At 51.8% G+C, this 18,462-nt stretch overlaps 7 protein-coding genes across 7 annotated transcripts; 3 read left to right on the forward strand and 4 right to left on the reverse strand.

The window, feature by feature from the left end:
* Nucleotides 1–573: 573 nt before the first annotated feature.
* On the reverse strand, nt 574–1,092 carry COCSADRAFT_270357 (uncharacterized protein). Its single transcript, XM_007697702.1, has 2 exons — nt 1,021–1,092; nt 574–824 (listed from the first exon to the last, which is right to left on the reverse strand). Exon 2 carries the CDS (start codon nt 812–814, stop codon nt 650–652), a length of 165 nt encoding a protein of 54 aa, XP_007695892.1. The 5' UTR covers nt 815–824; nt 1,021–1,092; the 3' UTR covers nt 574–649.
* A 541-nt stretch (nt 1,093–1,633) lies between these two features.
* On the reverse strand, nt 1,634–3,740 carry COCSADRAFT_133714 (uncharacterized protein). The gene is made up of 3 exons (XM_007697703.1): nt 3,400–3,740; nt 3,180–3,345; nt 1,634–3,129 (listed from the first exon to the last, which is right to left on the reverse strand). The coding sequence occupies exons 1-3, from the start codon at nt 3,435–3,437 to the stop codon at nt 1,954–1,956; spliced, it is 1,380 nt and encodes a 459-aa protein (XP_007695893.1). The 5' UTR covers nt 3,438–3,740; the 3' UTR covers nt 1,634–1,953.
* Nucleotides 3,741–4,219: 479 nt separating this feature from the next.
* COCSADRAFT_167484 (uncharacterized protein) lies at nt 4,220–6,963 on the forward strand (the record flags this gene model as incomplete). The annotated part of the gene is made up of 4 exons (XM_007697704.1): nt 4,220–4,485; nt 4,538–6,642; nt 6,709–6,881; nt 6,931–6,963. The coding sequence occupies 4 exons, from the start codon at nt 4,220–4,222 to the stop codon at nt 6,961–6,963; spliced, it is 2,577 nt and encodes an 858-aa protein (XP_007695894.1).
* Nucleotides 6,964–7,485: 522 nt separating this feature from the next.
* Nucleotides 7,486–9,275, forward strand: COCSADRAFT_270409 (uncharacterized protein). The gene is made up of 4 exons (XM_007697705.1): nt 7,486–7,850; nt 7,905–8,115; nt 8,184–8,611; nt 8,691–9,275. Exons 1-4 carry the CDS (start codon nt 7,611–7,613, stop codon nt 9,135–9,137), a joined length of 1,326 nt encoding a protein of 441 aa, XP_007695895.1. The 5' UTR covers nt 7,486–7,610; the 3' UTR covers nt 9,138–9,275.
* Nucleotides 9,276–9,580: 305 nt separating this feature from the next.
* COCSADRAFT_167486 (uncharacterized protein) lies at nt 9,581–10,401 on the reverse strand (the record flags this gene model as incomplete). The annotated part of the gene is made up of 2 exons (XM_007697706.1): nt 9,581–10,209; nt 10,269–10,401. 2 exons carry the CDS (start codon nt 10,399–10,401, stop codon nt 9,581–9,583), a joined length of 762 nt encoding a protein of 253 aa, XP_007695896.1.
* Nucleotides 10,402–11,083: 682 nt separating this feature from the next.
* On the reverse strand, nt 11,084–13,597 carry COCSADRAFT_33178 (uncharacterized protein). Its single transcript, XM_007697284.1, has 6 exons — nt 13,317–13,597; nt 13,174–13,264; nt 12,869–13,120; nt 12,683–12,779; nt 12,045–12,538; nt 11,084–11,994 (listed from the first exon to the last, which is right to left on the reverse strand). Exons 1-6 carry the CDS (start codon nt 13,398–13,400, stop codon nt 11,306–11,308), a joined length of 1,707 nt encoding a protein of 568 aa, XP_007695474.1. The 5' UTR covers nt 13,401–13,597; the 3' UTR covers nt 11,084–11,305.
* Nucleotides 13,598–16,281: 2,684 nt separating this feature from the next.
* Nucleotides 16,282–18,194, forward strand: COCSADRAFT_33179 (uncharacterized protein). The gene is made up of 3 exons (XM_007697285.1): nt 16,282–16,729; nt 16,779–17,614; nt 17,668–18,194. The coding sequence occupies exons 1-3, from the start codon at nt 16,369–16,371 to the stop codon at nt 18,031–18,033; spliced, it is 1,563 nt and encodes a 520-aa protein (XP_007695475.1). The 5' UTR covers nt 16,282–16,368; the 3' UTR covers nt 18,034–18,194.
* The last annotated feature ends 268 nt before the right edge of the window (nt 18,195–18,462 follow it).

The following is an 18,462-nucleotide window of genomic DNA, read 5'->3' on the forward strand; positions in this document are numbered from 1 at the left end:
TTAAGTTCTGTTCAGATAGTCAGCATGTGCTGTTTGAAGATTGTGAAGCAAATCATCAAGTAAAAGGTGCTGATCAGACTCATGCCCTGTCACAGGCAGTTATCACCATTGCCGTAGCTCGGTAGACCGTCGTGATAAATTGAATGTTCATCTTATAAGGGAAAGGGGCAAAGACAAGGGCTGACGACTGACATACCATATTCTAAAGTTCATACTTGCAGGTATGGCAAAACCCTATGCAACCTATCAGTTGCTAATTCTGATCGACATGATATTCAACAAGCAGGTTGGGACTGCGGATCAGACGTGACGGTTCTCGTCGTCGCCGGGGCTTGGACATATGCTTGTCTTTGTTTGTGTCGTTTCATCATTGCAGAGGGGAGTGTGGACGATGAGCGTACCGTGTTCATTATAGGGATATGATATCTGTGATCATGTCAGCGAATGCGTCTGTAAAAGCAACACAACAAGTTGAGAAGATGCGAATGTAGATCAGTTGACATGAATGGATATATTTGATTTAAGTCTTCACCGGGCGAACCCGTCGGACTCGTCATCAATTGTTCATCATTTCGCAGGAAGTAACAAGAATAGAGTATGCTTACCGGTTACCTGCTCTGTCATCTCTTGAAAATAGACTGTTAGAGCATTAGCTAATGCCCAAATTTATTTGTGCAGCCATGTGAGGGATTGAGAAGCGATCAGTTCGGCGAGGTTTCTGAGGCCTGCCATAAAAGGCGTATCCGTCAAGAATTGTCGGAGCCCAGTGCCGTATCATCATTGAATGGGGCGGTTGAAGGGAAGGGTAGTGCATACCGACTAGTCTGCGCAACATTCCAGTTAGCAAAAAGATCATGCAAATAGCGGAATGAGCTGAATTTTCGAGCGAAAAAAATAATCAGAAACAGCCATATTTTATCGGCACAGGCAGAAGCCTTGGTCGGTAATTTCCAGCGTGCCGAAGCACAGATGATCATCATTGGAAAGGTTGGGTAGTGTGAAGAGAAAGAAATAACGTACCAGTGAGAGCCCAAAAGGGCAGATCCTGATTTTCGCAGTAATGCGCAAACAGGCGAACAGCTATGTCCACAGTAGTTGCATCGTGTTAGATGATTGATAGCAGATGGGCTTCTATTGTTGGTTAGCCATATGACTTCTCTGCAAATGCAAAAAATATAGGATGAGCTAGTCGCGTTCAGACTGACGTGCAAGTTTAGGTTTCATTCCCCGTAGGGTCAAAGACTCTAGTTTAATTGGCTTTGTGATTCATCATGAAGATGCAGGATGAAATGAAAAAGGAATGCAAATACGTACCAAAGGCAGAGCACTCTGATGGCGGGATTGTTAAATAGTCTAGTTAGCAGAGAATCATGCATAAGCGACAGTCATTGTATCGCAGTGTTGGTAGCCATCGCTGAGTGAAGCGATAGGAATGTGTGTAGAAGAGAGGTTGCAGGCGGATCGAGAAAAGTTGTAGCTCTCGGAGGTTGGAGCTAAATTTTCCGCTCCGCTAGCGCGTTGGTGACTAAGCGAGTATCACGCTAACTAGTCAACAACACATGCACTGTACGTAAGCAAGACTGGCTTGTGCGCATCTTGGAATAAAGAATAGTTTGAAGCAAAACAGACACAATCCGAGGCAGAAGTAGATCGCATTCTGAGCTAATATGGCATACTAAGTGCATATCTCCTCGTTGCTCCACCATTCCTTCTTCGCACACTCACGTCTACCCCATGTTCATGTCCTTGGACCCACGAACGCCATTTCACGACGCGGGAAGATGCTATTTGGTAACTCGGGTATGTACATGAAGTCGTATCGTAAGATTTGAGAGTCATTAAGCATCGCGCGTACAAAGGCGGCGGGACGTCCGTCTGTACATCCAACTTTGGAAATGGAAAGCACAGGAGGTTGATTAAGCTGCATTCGACAGCAAACAATGTCGTCTTCTTTCATGAGGCAAAGATGCGGACATTGAGGTCCACGCATCCCGTCGCAATGACGCACCGTATGCCCTTTGTGGCGTCCTCATTCTTCTTGCTGGTACCGTTCGCTGTGCCATTGGGGGCATCTCCATTGGCAGGTACATCCTTGACGACATTGGGTGCCCATCGCATGCAGCTGACAAAGTGGCCATGTGCGTCAGTGACCGTCTTGACACATCGGCCTTCTTGCGTGAGATCCCAGCACCGGATGGTCTTATCGTCGCTAGCCGATAGCAAATACTTTCCACCAGGATGGAAGACTAGGGATCGTATCCAGTTGTCGTGGCCTGTCAGTGTCTTGATCAGAGTTCCTCGTCCATCCCATATCTTTATCGTCTTGTCTCTCGATCCGGTTGCTATGTACTCGGCTGAGCTGCTCAGTGGCGGTGGCTTTTTGAGTCCAGCAAGAGAGGCAAGATTGGCGTACGACACTGGGGGCGCTATGGTGACGCATTCGATTACATGGTCGTGACCTATGAAGGTACATTTTGGTTCGCCCGAGCCGGCGTCCCATAGCCGAGCGGTCTGATCGTTACCCGCAGATAGTAACCATCGTCCGTCGAAACTTGGCGCTACGTCGCGTACCCAGTCGACATGTCCTCTAATAGTCTTGACGCAATATCCTGTTGTAACGTCCCATATCCGCAATGTCTTATCTCGGGACGCGGATACAAGCAGGTTGCCAGACGACGGCGAGCCTGCTGCGCCGCTGGGTATGAATCGAATGGCAGAGACGGAGTGGTCATGGCCTGGGAGAGTGCGGATGTTTTTGTACTCGTCCGAGGGGTCCCAGAGTTTGATGGTCAGGTCGCTAGAACAGGATGCCAGTAGTGTACCGCCTCTTGGGCCACCAAAGTCAACGTCGAGCACGCCCTTTGTGTGTCCCTTCACTGTCCTTTCGAGCTCTCCCAATTCCCAGTCCCAGATTTTGATGGTTGTGTCCTCTGAGCCTGAAGCAAGTGAGGAAAAGATGGGGTGGAAGGCTACGCATGTTATCGGAGAGCGATGCGATTGGAGCGTGTGTCGTGCCGGGGCTCGTGGCAGCCAGCTGGCGGGGTCCTGATTTCTTCGGAGAAGCGAGGTAGGAGTTGTGGAGTCAAGTTCGCTCTGGAGGCTCTGGTTGCGCTGCTCAAGTTCCAGGACCTGCAAAAGATGAGCATGAAACTCCAGGGAGCAGACTAGCGCACAGCTACCTTCTTCTGCAAGCGGACTACGCTCGTCCACTTCTTCTCGAGCAGCCCCTCGTACTTTTTCCGCGTGGCCTCGTCGAAATTGTCCGAGATGCCGGCTTCCTCGCGGAAAGCCTCTGCGGTCCTTGGCGCATTTATGACACCAAGATAGGCGACAATGGCCTTGTGCCTGGGGGTGCTGTCAGTTGTGGGCGGTCGTACATGGGCCGGTGCTAACACTCACAACTCCTCTGCTTGGCGGTCTGTAAGTATCGCGCTCATGGCGAAAAGACTAGCTCAAACGCGGCCGTCGCAGAAGCCCACCATCTACTGTGCCGCTGGTTGGGCTGGGTTAGGGCCGTGGGTGCGGAGGGTGTTGGTGGGCGCGGGGGAACGGTGTCGGCGGTGAGCAGGGAACAAAGGCCAGGCGGGGTGGGTTTGTGCGTGTGCTTGGGCGTAGGGCGGAAGTGGGCACAGAGATCGCGCAGGCCGCCACAAAGGGAAGGGGGTGTGAATTGGGGGGAGGAATGGGCGTGTGCGTGTATAGTGGGTAGTAGTATGTGGGCAGAACACGGCGGCGGCGGGTGGTGGGCGGCGGTGTGTATACCACCTGGGCTGCTGAGTGCGAGAGTGCAGGGGGTGGCCGCCAGTGGGAAAGACGTGTTGCTGGATCAACGCCCAATGCACATGCGATTTACATCAGTAACCAGACACCACTTGGACCACGACACACGTCTCTGCTGTTTGCTGCACCAGACCACAATATCCCCACCACATTCGCCCAAACAATCCCCCTCTTTGGTCCCACTGACATCATCCGGTACGTCGTCGGCCGCCGCTCCTTTTTCCCCGACGCTGTTCTGGGCCGCTGCGCAACTATCTATCCGCACCTGGCCCTCTCCCAATGCGCATTCACGCGCACTCTCTCTCCTTCTCCAGCTCTCGCTTTTTCCAGGCTTGCGACTGACTCGCCCGATAGTCCCTCCCCCTTCTCTTCTATCCATTTCCCCCATACACAAACACACACGCACACAGTACACGCACATAAATAATAATCGCATACCATGGCCGACGAGGAAGATTTCAGCAAGCTGCCGCTGCCCGATCGCTTTGTACACAAGAACTGGAAGGTACGGAAAGAGGGCTACGAAGCCGCCGCCAAAGAATTCAGTCTAGCCGCCAGCGAGTCCGACCCGGTAGTGCGCCAGTTCATAAACGATGCGAGCATATGGAAGGGCGTGGTGGGCGACTCCAACGTCGCCGCACAGCAGGAAGGTCTTGGTGCGCTATGCGCCTTCCTTGAGATAGCTGGCCAACAGGGCTGCACACGGTAACATGTCGCGTGTCCTTATACAAGACGCTGCTGCTGACTTGGTGCCTAGGACGCGGAATATCACCATCGCTACAATCGCCGAAAAGGGATTACCGTCAACGCGGCCAGTAGCAAAGCAAAAAGCACTCGAAGCGCTGATGTTGTACATTGAGACGGACAAGCCAGACCCAGTCATCGAGGAGCTCCTTCCCATACTAGCACACAAGCAACCCAAGGTTATTGCCGCGACATTAGAAGCGTTGACACAAATGTACCATGCTTATGGCTGCAAGACCATGGAACCCAAGTCTGTCCTTAAATCCCTACCCAAAGTATACGGCCATGCGGATAAGAACGTTCGCGCAAAGGCGCAGGAATTGACAGTCGAGCTTTACCGCTGGCTCAAAGAAGCAATGAAACCACTTTTCTGGAACGACTTGAAGCCCGTGCAGCAGCAGGATCTCGACAAACTCTTCGAAAAGGTCAAAGACGAGCCTCCGCCAAAACAAGAGCGACTGCTCCGTTCACAACAGGCCGCAAAAGAAGCCGCAGCCGCAGGTCCAGACGGGGACGAGGAGGAAGAGGAGGAAGAAGACGCCGTCATTGATCTGGAGCCCGAGTACGTGGCCGTTGATGTATTCGCAAAGATACCCAAGGATTTCTCTGAGAAGCTAGCATCGTCCAAATGGAAAGATCGCAAAGAAACACTCGACGAGGTTCAGAAGGCGCTCGACCACCCTCGGATCGCTGAGGGACCCTTTGATGAATTGATACGTGGGTTTGCAAAGAGCATGAAAGACGCAAATATCGCTGTGGTTATCACAGCCGCTAACTGTGTTGAGCTACTTGCAAAGGGTTTGAAGAAGAGTTTTGCCAAGTACCGCAAGGACGTAATGAATGCTATGATGGAACGATTGAAGGAGAAGAAACAGACCGTCACTGATGCCATTGGAGCCGCTCTTGATGCATCTTTTGCTTCGACGAGTTTCCAAGAGTGTCTTGAAGAGATTCTAGAGTTTCTGAAGCACAAGAACCCTCAGGTCAAACTGGAATCCTCTAGGTTCCTAATCCGATGTTTAAAGACCACTCGCGAAGCACCAACACCTGAACAAGCCAAGGCCATCGCAGAGGCTTCTACAAAGCTCCTCACAGAGTCACAAGAAGTACAGCGATCCGCCGGTGCCGAGGCACTAGGCACGCTCTGGAAAATCATGGGAGATCGCATCATGAATGCTCATCTTGATGGGTTGGACGATATCCGCAAAGCCAAGATCAAGGAGTTCCACGATGCTGCCGAAGTGAAGACCAAGTACAAGCCAAAAACTGCCCCTGCTCCTAAGCCTGCAGCTCCCGCACCAACGAAGAAACCCGTGGGTAAGCGACCAGCACCTGGTGGTGTGAAGAAGGCCGCTCCAGCAGCCAAAGCTCCCCCACCTCCGCCTGTCGAAGAACCGGCCGCGCCGCTTGAACCAAAGCCAACATCGAGACCAGCGCCGCCCAAGTTGGGCGCCAAGCCTGGTGCATCAAGACTGGGAGGATTGAAAAAGTCAGGTCTCGCAGCACCCTCGCCACGAAAATCCGCCCCATCGCCTCCGCCGCCGGAAGAAGAAGAAGAAGCACCACAGCCGCAGCCCAAGTTTGGCGCGGGCCGTGGTCTTGCGGGACGTCCCTTGGGAAAACCTGCTGCTGAGCCTGCTGCAGCCCCTGTCTATCAGGCCCCCACCGGACTGAGTCTAGTCGAACGGGCTGAGCTTGATGAGCTCCGAGCCGAAGTTGAGCGAATTCGAAGGCAATATGAAGAACTGCGGGCGGAGCGAACAAAGCTTTCATCGCAGATTTTCGAGCTCCAAAACCAAAATGCCCAGCTAATCGAAGACCACACACGCGACGTGCTTTCTATCAAAGCCAAGGAAACACAACTTGTGCGTGCCCGCTCGGACTTTGAAGCATCTGAGCAGACTGTTCAGTTCCAGCGTCGGGAAATCGATCGATTGAAGCGCGAACTCAGTCGCCAAGTGCGTGTGTCTTCTCCACCACCAGCAGATGTGGTTGATCATATTTACTCGGACAATGGCAATGGGGGACAATTTGGTGACTCTGGATATGGCAGCCGGGCCATGCATCCGAGAAGAGACAGGAGTTTTGCAGGTGGGCCAAACAGTCCCGGGGGTGATGGTAAGGAGAACTTCGACACTCTGTCGCGGCCGAGCAGTAATTTGAGTGGTAAACTGAGTCCCCGAGCAGATGCCGCTTCTGGCAAGTCATCTCTATCATCGCGTGGCGGCGACCGCATTAGCTCTGGCGAAAATGGCGGCGGGTTCCGGTCCAGCTCACAGGCTGCTTCGGGAGCAGAGAGCTGGAAGCGTGCTGCAGAGGTTACTCAAAACTTGAAGCAGAGGATAGAAATGATGAAGGTAAGTTGACAATGTCTGTTGCATGTGATGGAACTGACAGCGGGTGCAGGCTAAACAGGGGATCGGACGTCCACAAGGCTAATATCCATATGGTTTGAGGCCTTTGCATTGATGGGATGGATTGGGTAATAGGCGAAGGGGTTCGGTTGGGGCCATTTTAGCACGGGCCGCGCAGTGGGCCTGATGGAATGGTGATCAAGGGAGCACTGGTAATAGGTACGGCCATTGAGCTTCGCAGCTGACGGTCGTGTCGAGTGCTGCAGGTACTTTATTCATGTGCATCTTCAACGGCGTTTGGACTGATTTGGGAGGTTCCGGTGTGATAGTGATAACGGGGCACATGGGCGGGATAGAATGGGCAGGCACTAATAGTGTGTGTGTGTGCCCCAGGGCAAACAGCACTGGACTCGAGGTGTTTTTCCTTCCGTATGAGATTCCCCGAATGCTTGTCCCGTCTACTGTTGGAAGTTAGTGGCATCAGCAATCATGTCATGGCTTGCCAGGTCGCTTGCAAGCACAGTCCGGGGTTCTTCAAGGCCTCGACTCCCGATAACGCGTACCAGAGTGTTGGGATGTAACTGTGCCGCAGCAGAGATCCGCTTGCCGAACCTGGAATGTCAGGCAGTTCCATGTCTGGCTGCGTGCAGCGCCTGAATCGATTTATCTGTCTTCCTTTTTTTGCTTCTGCATTCTACTGCACCCACTCTGCCGTCCTTGGTACACGCCCCCATGGCACAGTCCCTCGCAATGGATGCCGGATTGTCACAGCGCACGCAAAAGGCATTGCGGGAGCTCCTCCCTACCTTCGCGGCAGGGGCCCCACAACAGCAACAACAACAACAACCACCTCCACATATCACCGATCCCTTCCCCCCAACTATTGATCTGTCTCGTGGCCTCAACGAGGCCATCCATCCTGAGCTGCTCGAGTTCTTTCATAGCACTCTGGAGGATAACATTGCGAGCGAGGTCCCTAGCCCCAGGCCGAGCAAAGTTGTGCTTCCCCACTAACCCTCTAGACAGGCATTTGCAGCCCCCGCAGCATCAGTAAATGGCGGCGATCGGCGACTCCGCTATGCACTAGCCGCCTTTTTTAATTCATACTTCAATCCCATCCACACCGTGAAGCCCGAGCACATTGTCCTTACATCGGGAGCCGTCGATGCCGTCGAGAACGTCATCCACGCCATTTGTGACGATGGTGACTGCATCCTCGCTCCCGGTCCGCATTGGTGTATGTATTATATGTACCATCTTGAGAATATCAGAATATCCAGAATCACGATGCTGAGAATATTACAGCTGGCTTCGAAACAATCCTAAAGAGAAAAGCGAATGTGGAGCTGATTGTTGCCAAACCACCCACCTACTCACATTGGGACAACTATCTTCTCCCTTCACTCCAAGCAGCATACGATTTCTCGGATAAGCGCTCGCGTATCAAGGCCGTGCTGCTGTGCAATCCCAATAACCCACTTTCAAGATGCTATCCCCGCGAAACATTGCTTGAGCTCATGGAGTTTTGCCAAGAAAGAGGATTGCATCTCATCTGCGATGAAGTCTACGCCCTCCTCGAGCTGTCTGGGACAGATAGCAAAGCCCCAGACTTTGTCAGCGCACTCAGTCTAACGGAACCGCTTGCACGCGCTGGAGCAGTCAAGGTAGATCCGAGCCGCGTCCACGTAGTATGGAGCGCCAGTAAATTATTCGGCATGAGCGGATTCAGAGTGGTATGTGCTTCTTCTTTCAGTCTTCATCTCATGACCCCCCAATTCAACCAAGTGTCTTGTATTCACAATAATAATATAGGGATGTCTCGTATCGCAGCAGAACCCTTCCCTCTTACACGCCATGGCCCTAACTTCCACTCACCCTTCTTCACTCTCAACATCTCACCTCTCCGGCCTCTTGTCTTGGTCCCAACTCCCCACTCTCCTCGCCCTCAACTCGGAGCGTCTAACCATCAATTACAAGATGTTAGCCGCCGTCTTGCGCAAACACGACGTACCGTTTCTCGCGCCTTCGCACGGTCTCTGCATGTTCGTCCGTTTAGCAAAACGCGCGAGGACGCAGCATGACGAGGCGAGGTTTTACAATGACATGGCGAGGTGGGGCGGTGTCATGGTTGCCCAGGGAAAGAGTTTTAGAGGCGTGGAGAGGGATTTTGGGTGGGCGAGATTGAGGTTCTCAGTGCCTGTTGCGGAGATGGAGGATGCTGTAAGGAGGATAGATGTTTTTATGGGAAAGCACGGGTGAAAGAGACTTGGGTTGGGTAAAAAGAGATATATGTGCGGTTTGTTAATGTGAGAAAGCGTTTCTTGTTTTTTGGGTTCATGCTCTGTAGGCTGTGATGTATATCACTTCTTTCGTAGTATCTTAATATCTTTTTCCTCTCTCTCTCTCTCTATCTCTCTTGAGATTATAGTATATTTGTGCTTCATTGAGAGTAGTATGTAATGCGACGTAATCTGAATAGACTTTCCGAGGTTGGTGTTGAACTGAATATTCTACATTAAGGCTTTTCCTGGTCCATGTACCAAAATGTGCTCCCACAGGACCAATATGTCAACACCTCATCTCATCTCATCATATTTTCTCTTTTTTCTTTCCAAAAAAACACCCATTCCTATACATACCTCCAACCCCACCAATCCTCTTCAATCTCTCCCCCATCCATCCTACAAGGCCCCTTACTCCCCTTACGCCGCCTTCCCCAACACCCCCTCATTCTCCTCAATATACTTCACCATATCCTCAATCGTACAAACCTTAATCCCCCACTTCTTGCCAAATGCCAAACACTCATCCCTCCTCATCATACCCCCATTCTTCAACTCAGGTTTGCCTGGCACCTCCTCGCCATCAGTAATAAGCTCGCAAATAACACCGACCGGCTCTTTGCCCGCAAGACGACACAAATCGACAGCGGCCTCGGTATGTCCCATGCGCTCCCTGACACCCCCATCGCGAGCCTGGAGCGGCAGGATATGTCCTGGGCGGCGAAAATGGCTTGCTTTTGCGCTGGGGTCGGCCAGCATGCGGCAGGTGAGGCTGCGGTCGTGCGCCGAGATACCGGTTGTGACGGAGGGATCTGCAGCGTCGATACTGACGGCGTAGGCGGTACGGTTGGGGTCGGCGTTGTCGGCGACCATCTGGGGGAGGTGCAGGGCTGCGGCGCGGGAGACGGGGAGGGGGGCGCAGATGTAGCCTGAGCTGTAGCGGATCATGAACGAGGCTTTGGAAGGGGTGAGGGCTGAGGCTGCGATGATGAGGTCGCCTTCGTTTTCGCGCGCGGGCGAGTCGAGGACGATTACGAATTCATCGTTTGCTGTGGGGTTGTGGGTTAGTAAGTGGGTTTCTCCGGGGGGAGGTTGGAGGTAGACGTACCGAATGCTTGTATCACATCTGATATCGAGTCGAATGCTGGGTGTGAGGGTGTGGAATTGATCGTTTCTGTCGCGTTGCCGTTGACGCCATTTGTGCCGTTGGCGGGCAGCCCGTTCTCCAGTTCTGTAGTCATACTTCCAAGTGTAACTTTTTTTTCCTCGTCTCCTCCTTCTCTCTTTCTTCCTTTCTTTCTGCTCTTTACTTTGTCTGACGTATATAATATGTATCCAAACTCCTCTTGTGCAAAGTATATATTAAGACGTGACGAGATTACCGCGGCTATCGCTCGGCCCGTATGACTGGTTTCGCAGGCCTCTTCCCTGGCGGTTGCCAATTTACGTGCTTAGAAAACAATCTCGTAAGCGACCGGATATCCGCGTAGCCTCGGAGCCCCAAATCTTTTTCTATGTGCAAGTGGGCAGGCGTGGGGAGGGGCTGAATGAAGTTATGTAGTACAGGAAGACGTAAATAGTTCGGATGTTAGGATTGTGTCGATTTCCAGGTCGCAGAAAGTTGACAGGTGGGTGATCGGTAGGATTGTGTTGTAATTGTCTGCGGAACCGCCGTTCGGATGTCCCGATGTCACTAGCAGATGGAGGGGTGATCAGATGCACATGCCTCGGCCTTTTTACCCTGCGTCGGTGCGAAGCGAACCGCCGCTCCGATCCAGGCCCAGTCCATTGCTCCGACATGGCCGATGGGTGTGGCTTGTTGGCTTGTGATATGACATATGTGTAACGTCAGGTATCCAGACAACACCTCTTTTGCGCTAATACATCAACTGTTAACGGTTATCTCGAGGTGGCACGTGGATACACCAATTGTAAGTATCTTCAATCAAAAGAAAAACCAATTCCGTCCCAGATACAAACAAGGGTATAATTCAAGATCGCTCATCGGTCTCTGAGGATGCCGTATAGCTTCCTCTCGTTCGATGACCGGCGTCACTAACGCTTTAAAACACTAGTCTAGGTACAGCTGCACTGAATTCAGCTATGCAAAAGCAGCCCTAACGCTAAAAAAAATCAATTGAACAACTAAGCCTGCTTATCACTGACAAACTCTTTGTCGCCGTGAGTAGAGCTGCCGCCGCTGCGGGTTTCCGCAACACCCTCAGTCTGAGGGCTAGACTTCCAAAAGTCCATCTTTCCGCTCTTAAGCCTCTGCACCCAGGGTGGGAAGAAGCCGCCCTCGAGGCGGTATGTCCAGTGCTCCTTCTCGTCCTTGTTAGGTGGGACGATGCGGCCGCCAGACGCGAGCTCGAGCAGCCAGACCAGAGTGTTAATCAGAATGTAGGAGCAGATACCGGCAATCAGACCATAGGCAATCGAGTATGTGAAAGGCATAACTGCGATAGTGAGGAAAGCCGGAATGGAATCGCCCAGGTAGCGCCAGTTGATGTCCTTGGCCGAGGTAGCCATAAGAGAACCAACAATGACCAACGTACAGCCAGTGGCCCATGGCGGGATTGAGGCGAAGATAGGAGCGAAGAAGATAGAGATGAAGAAGCAGACTCCGGTAAACATGGCAGTAAGACCAGTCTTGCCTCCTTCGGAAATACCAGCACCAGACTCAATGTATGCAGTGACGGGAGGGCAGCCCATAAGCGAGCCAATAGAGATACCGATCGCATCTACAGAGTAGGCAATGGAAGAGTTCTCAAAATCCTGAGTGCGCTCATCAATAGCACCGCAGAAACGGGCCATTGAGTAGAGGGTACCGGTACCTGGACATGTCAGTATAGATATCAAGGATGATGGATAGTGTGTAGCTTACAGTCGAGAATGTCGACATATAGGAAGGTGATGAAAGCAAGACCCCATTGACCAGCGTGCGCTGAAACATTCCATTCTTGTACAGCCAGAATCTTGCCAATCGGGTGGAACGTAACAACCTGCTTGAAGAAGTTGAAAGCGGAGTCACCAGTCTCGGTGTGCGGGAAGTAGGTAACGCTAGTGGTACGGGGCCAGGAGATGATCGACACAAGCATGATGCCAATGATAATGGCGCCCTTGACACGGTAGAGCATCAGCATGACGGTCAGGATGCCGCCGCAAAAGATTCCGATCCACATAGTTGGGTTCCTCATCTTAGCACCACCCGGGCAAACGCCATCGACTTGCGCCGAGGAAACACAACCACCTAGCTCAAGAGGAGTGGACTGAGCGCCAGTAATGAGACCGATACCAGCAGAGTAGGCGAGACCGATGATAGTGAGATATAGTCCGATACCGACACCAGTAGCGAGCTTGATACTTGCAGGAATAGCCCTGGGTATATGGTTAGTTTACGTATGCAGATTGAGTGGCTTCAAGTGTCAGACTGCGTCGCACAGTGCGCTGAATTCAGCCACACGGTACAAATCTGGTGAAAAGCAGGGACACCTGAGCACACAGCTAATTGGGATGACGTACCTTGCGAGCCACTGACGGATACCGAGAACGGTAAGACCTACAAAGACGAAACCTTCGACAAAGACGGCGGTAAGTGCAACCTCGTACGGAACCATGCCTTTTGCAGAAATCAGCAGAGTCCCATGTAGAAATCGAGTACGCCCATGACACGAAGAGTTCGATGGGATCAGGTGCAGTGTAACATACCTGTACCATGGAATCCGACAACAGTGTAGGCAAAGTAGGCGTTCAATCCCATTCCAGGGGCGAGTGCAATTGGCATGTTGGCGAACAGGCCCATGCAGAAGGATGTCAAAGCGGAAATGGCAGCTGTAGCGGTGACAAGATCGCGTTTGATTTCCTGGACGCACAGCGCATACTCGGCGTTGGTCTCACAGATGGGGTCGTCGGGGAGTCCAGGACAAACGCATGTACCACCGCTGTCTGACACAATCGATGCTGTCCATGTTCATCAGATGACGAGGGTCAATGGCATTGCGCAATTGACATACAGTTTACAGAGATGATGTAGGCCATTGCGAAAAAGGTGGCGAGGCCTGCGCGGAACTCGGTGGTGAAGTAACTGCCTTTGCGCTCCTTGGGCTGTGAACTGGTCAGTGCATGTTTTGATGATACACTTTGGCGATGCACACACATGGCCGGAGCCTTCAAGGCGAAAGTACCTGCCGACGAGGGAGGTCGCGACGGCGGCATTGATCTTCTGGATCAAGCCGGACATGATGCAGAGATTTCAGCGATGCCGTGGGGTGGCGATTGAAATTTTGGAAGTTGAGTGTGCGAGTGAGTGTGAGAGAGAGTGTGTGTTGCAGCGGTGCCAGTTGCCGTAAAGTGGACCAAGCTGCGAGAGGGATCGACGTCGAGCTCTGCCCTGTGGGTTTGCGCCGGCAAAGAGAGCTTTTTAAGTCAAGTAAATGCGTATTACAGGACATGAAGCGCATTTAGCATGCTGCCGCACCAAAAAGATAAGGGCAGGCGGCGAGACCCAAACCCTGTCGCGTTCGTCGTCCCACAAAGGGCCAATGGCAGATATCAGGACGATCAGGCTTTGCTCGAGGGGGTATAGCCTGACAATCCACGCGAGCCCACATCACGGTAAGCTAGGGTGTCTCGGATTCGTGCGCGTGAAGGAGGCGGCCGGCCGGTGCTGGGTACTACTGTAGGCTGGGGAAACGTACTGTAGTGAATGTGCGGCACGGCACCTCGCCTGTTGCAACCAATACATTTAAGCGCATTGGTATGCTTTTCCTAGGACCGCCACGACAGTCGATCCGTATCTCTGGACGAGGGGGATGCGGAGGCGGCCGAGAGCGCTGTCTGAGTGACCTGTACCTACAGCTGGACTTCGCCTCTGCTATCTGGGACGAATCGCTGTTATCACGGCAGCCACAGCAGGCTCAAGGCGCAATTGACCGATTGCAAATGGAATCCTGTCAAGACTTTGGCGGCCTTGCCGGATGGGCGACCGCATCAAAATAAGGTGGGCCGAGCCAAGCGACGGTTCGCGGCGACTGGCCTAGTCGCGTTAATGGTTTTTTTTTCAGAGCACCAAGTGGAGATTTTGCCAGCCCTGGGCATTCGCAATCGCCCCAGTGCCTCCCTCACCTGCATATCCTCGCCGTTGTCGCTTCTTGCGTGACGCGACTAAGTATGCTTGTCTGCGTTGCGAACAAACACGCCCGTCCCCGTTAGGCTCGTTGCTGGGTACAGCTACTGATGATGAGCGACATCTAACAAACAGGGCTCCAGGGACGTTCGCCCGCCTACTAACCCGCATCGGGATATCGGTCCATCACTCACCCGCGTGGTTTGCCTTATTATCAACTCCTTGATACTCTGCATATGTTCTTACATACAGCATCCGCACCCCTTGTAAATAATGCACCAACGGCCTTTGCACATGCCATCCCCTGAGAACAAATTCCGGTCGCTTACACGTCCGTATTCTCATACACGGCCGTATACATGTATTGATACATTGATGGACTAGGCGGTTCCTTTCTTCTGCTGCATAGCGTGCGCCTGTGCAGTGTGCGCCACTGGTGGACACGTCGCAAACGAGATGCCGTGGACGCTACTCTAGATCTTAGTGTTTGTTCTTCTCTTCTTGGACAACCTTTTCAATAAGCCTTCAAACATAGTACAATGCCTACGGACACGCCAGTCTGGTGTCAGTCGTCACTTACATGTATTGAAACACCACTGAGGCTTGCGCTGCCAGCGCACATGGACTTTGTTTTGACAGCTGTACGACAGGCCGCGGTCTTCTTGAAACGGCTGACAGGTATCTACAGATCCGTGACAGCTGATTATCCTGCAATGCTGTTCATTTCAAACTTCGTACGTCGTACAACCATGGTTGACATGGACGAATAGACGTGTATCCATCTCAAGCGTAAATATTCCGAGGAGAATTTCGACAAGTCCGTCCAATCTTGCTGTCTCGCCTTCAGAAACACCAAGAATGCGGGCGCCAACCAACAGCTGTACCAAGGCTAGATATAATATGCGCCGTGTCTGTCAGGATGCGGGCCTAGATCAGTTCCTCGTAAGCGATACCGTGCGGCTTACCCCTTACGCTAAGAGGATGCACGCCGTCGCTGCTGGGAAAAAGAACAAATGAAGAGCTGCCTTCAGCTCCGAGGGGATGGGAGCTCGCACCTAATCGACAGGCACCAGGAAAAAGCAAAAATGATTATCAACTCTTGCCGACAGTCAAGAAGATTATGTCTTCCTAGGGCTTTGACAAGCTGCTCTTCGTGACTAGTATTACTACAATCTGGTGAGTCTAGTCATTGTCCTCATCAGGCGAAAGTTGATTTTCTGATTTGTTTTTTTTTAAAAAAATTCCAAATCAACTTTTCAGAACGTGGGTACTGAGAAACGAAAAATGTTTGAGCCGAATAGTCTCATATGTTGTGGTCAATGTTGTTCTCGAGCCAGCATAACCAAGGTAAAAGTGCGCCAATGCGGCCATGTTGACTTGCTTGGCAATAAAATCCGGGTCACCAGTTATGAAGCGTGTGACATTTAAAACATCCAAAGATACTGTCGTCAGATCGAAGTGTTCACGACCTATACACTTTCGCTCAACATACTCAATTTGGCACAAGACAATTATATGTATAACGAGTAGGACAAACATGCAAGAAACAAAGCTCGGGAATAAGACGCAAACCACTATAGAGCATCTAGTTAAGTCAGATCAGATTTGCGAGATCGTCACATCTGTCGGGTCGATTCGCAGAATACTCGGACGAGGTGTAATAGTATCCACATAAAGATGCACAGAATTTCACATGTGTGGATGTGGACTTTGGCTAGTTGCGTGATCCTTGCTAACCAGCATGGATAGAGGATTTTTAGTAGCAGCGGACCTTGACCTCATAGTCTGGGAGACAGATGGGGTTCTCGCCGCTCACATAGGTGTAGTCCGTTGTCGAGGTAGAGAAGTCCCAATAAAATGATGTAACATTTTAGCGATGTTGAGGCGCAGATGCTGTGGAGTATCACCGCCACACTCTCAAGCCACTGGGTGATCAACAATGACGTATGCCAGACGGCAACTCTGTAACCTTGTCTGTCGTGTGGACCTCTTCCACCATGACACCCGTCGACTGCTGAGACCTAATACACGTTCTGCTAGTTTGTCATTGCACCTGCAGATAGACTCAGTCAGTCTACCAGTCATGAGACATCGACTGATCGCGTTGGCATCGCTCCCTCGCGTCAGCACGCTTCCGTCAGCCCGTTGTGCACCCTTGTTTACTCGCAGTTCTCCTGCTGCATCAACACGACAAGGCATGTTCTCACAACTTCGATGCTTGACGGATGGGAAACATTCGGATCTTGACAAATATGGCGACTACTCAAATAGCAATGCCAGGCCCGCTGCAGAACTTAACGAAAACATTACGCAGGAGGAGAAGGACCATTTCGCACAGAAGCTGAAGGAAGACAAGAGCAAACAAATACGCACGCCATGGCACAGACAGGGAAGCGATACGCCGCCTGTTGCGCGACAGAGGAGTGCTGGAGCGATGACCAAGGGCATGTTTTTGCTAATGAATATAGGAAGACAATTGCTAACGTGACACAGGGAAATTGCTAACTACACCGTCTCGCATGCTAAAGATCATCCTTCCCCTCACCACTAGCGACCAGAATACCGACCGCAAGGACATTGAACCGCTGGCACTCCTGGTACACCCACAGCAGCCTATCTCATATCTTGAGCGTCTGATACAGGCTGAGCTTCCCACCATCAAGGACAAGCAAGGCCGTGAGCGGCAGCCACATGTGTACTTTCGGGCTGAAGATTCAGTGCAACCAGAGGGAGAGTCAGGGGACATGAAGAAAACACCAGTCAGCAGTGAAAGGGAAAGCTTGAGCCAACAAGAAGGAGAAGAAGATTTTGAGCAGGTTGATGAAATCCGCATCGACGGCAAGATCCACAAGACGGGCAAGCTTGGCACGCGCGATAGGATGACGCCAGAGCAAGCAGAGGAGCTACGAGGTGGGCCTGGAGAGGGAGGAGTAGAGTCGTACTCTGGCCAAGGCCACGAGGCCTCTTCCGACAAAGAAGGAGAGCGCAGATTTGTACGATGGTCTCCGTCGACGGAGATTGGTGACTTCATTCGTGACGCTGCTCGAGGGCAAGAGTTTGCGATTGACATTGAAGGTGCGCCCGAAGAAATACGAGTTGGTGTGCCCAGTTTCAACGACAGGACTTACTATCTGCGAATGCGGCTACGCAAGACATCAAAGAAGATCAGCGCCATGGCTGATGTCAAGAAGGAGTGCGATGAGCTAGCGCAGCTGGGTGCCAAAAGGGTAGCCATGGCTGGGTTTGGCGGAATTGTAGGATGGTGGTGCGTTGTCTACTATCTCACCTTCCAGACTGAGCTGGGATGGGACGTCATGGAACCAGTGACGGTAAGCTTCTCCAACTTGACTTTTTGGACTGTGCAAGGCTAATATGGTTGCAGTACCTTGTTGGTCTTTCGACACTTATTGGCGGTTACGTATGGTTCCTCTATCACAACCGCGAAGTGAGTTATCGTTCGGCAATGAACTTCACCGTATCTCGTCGACAGCAGAAACTCTACCAGCAGCACAACTTCGATCTGCGCAAGTGGGAGGCGCTAATTGAAGATGGCAACACTCTCCGCAAAGAAATCAAGGCGATTGCGAACGAATACGACGTCGAGTGGGATGAGCTGCAGGATGAAAAGGATGAAAAGGTGCAGCAGGCACTCAAGAACGAGCGCCGCCGCAAGGAAGAGAAGAAGAAGAGCAAGGAAGATGATGATGAGCCAGTTCCGGTAACCAAGGACGAGAAAGATAATAAGTAAAGTGCGGATTGCGGAGTTTACTCAGTTGGGCATTGCAGTTTTTGCGGATTAGGCATTTAAGCGTGGCGTTTGGGGAAGGATGCATGGTATATTCATAGATAGACATACCCCAGCATGTTGTGCTAAGCATTACAACAGAAAGTTTGTCGGTCACACGCAGCAGATGTATGGTGTAAGAATAAGTGCATCAGCATGTGTCATGGATGGAGTGTGTTGGAGTCTCATGGGGGTTGGGACGAAAGAAGTGGGGCCGAGTGGTGCTACTAATAATATCGCGGCGTGTGGGGATGCATGGCGTTCGAGTGCCGCGCAGCATGCACCCTGCACGGCACTCGGATACTTACTTTGGATAGGGTAACATGGCAAGCATCCGTGTACAGCAGCACCACGGGCAGATTGGACTGACTGACCGGAGTAGGGACATGGTCG

The sequence above is a fragment of the Bipolaris sorokiniana genome, assembly GCF_000338995.1.
Source record: "Bipolaris sorokiniana ND90Pr unplaced genomic scaffold COCSAscaffold_2, whole genome shotgun sequence".
Classification (NCBI taxonomy): domain Eukaryota; kingdom Fungi; phylum Ascomycota; class Dothideomycetes; order Pleosporales; family Pleosporaceae; genus Bipolaris; species Bipolaris sorokiniana.

What these genes read in the sequence shown, in the direction of transcription:
- COCSADRAFT_133714 (XM_007697703.1), bottom strand. Translation starts at nt 3,437, where the DNA reads ATGAGCGCGATACTTACAGACCGCCAAGCAGAGGAGTT. An exon ending in GACCGCCAAGCAGAGGAGTT is followed by an intron (nt 3,346 to 3,399) that starts GTGAGTGTTAGC and finishes CAGCACCCCCAG; the next exon opens with GCACAAGGCCATTGTCGCCT. An exon ending in TAGTCCGCTTGCAGAAGAAG is followed by an intron (nt 3,130 to 3,179) that starts GTAGCTGTGCGC and finishes CATCTTTTGCAG; the next exon opens with GTCCTGGAACTTGAGCAGCG.
- COCSADRAFT_33178 (XM_007697284.1), bottom strand. Translation starts at nt 13,400, where the DNA reads ATGTCCGGCTTGATCCAGAAGATCAATGCCGCCGTCGCGACCTCCCTC. An exon ending in GCCTTGAAGGCTCCGGCCAT is followed by an intron (nt 13,265 to 13,316) that starts GTGTGTGCATCG and finishes ACCAGTTCACAG; the next exon opens with CCCAAGGAGCGCAAAGGCAG. An exon ending in CTACATCATCTCTGTAAACT is followed by an intron (nt 13,121 to 13,173) that starts GTATGTCAATTG and finishes GAACATGGACAG; the next exon opens with CATCGATTGTGTCAGACAGC.
- COCSADRAFT_270409 (XM_007697705.1), top strand. Translation starts at nt 7,611, where the DNA reads ATGGCACAGTCCCTCGCAATGGATGCCGGATTGTCACAGCGCACGCAA. An exon ending in AGGATAACATTGCGAGCGAG is followed by an intron (nt 7,851 to 7,904) that starts GTCCCTAGCCCC and finishes CCCTCTAGACAG; the next exon opens with GCATTTGCAGCCCCCGCAGC. An exon ending in CGCTCCCGGTCCGCATTGGT is followed by an intron (nt 8,116 to 8,183) that starts GTATGTATTATA and finishes AGAATATTACAG; the next exon opens with CTGGCTTCGAAACAATCCTA.
- COCSADRAFT_270357 (XM_007697702.1), bottom strand. Translation starts at nt 814, where the DNA reads ATGCACTACCCTTCCCTTCAACCGCCCCATTCAATGATGATACGGCAC.
- COCSADRAFT_33179 (XM_007697285.1), top strand. Translation starts at nt 16,369, where the DNA reads ATGAGACATCGACTGATCGCGTTGGCATCGCTCCCTCGCGTCAGCACG. An exon ending in TGCTGGAGCGATGACCAAGG is followed by an intron (nt 16,730 to 16,778) that starts GCATGTTTTTGC and finishes AACGTGACACAG; the next exon opens with GGAAATTGCTAACTACACCG. An exon ending in ACGTCATGGAACCAGTGACG is followed by an intron (nt 17,615 to 17,667) that starts GTAAGCTTCTCC and finishes ATATGGTTGCAG; the next exon opens with TACCTTGTTGGTCTTTCGAC.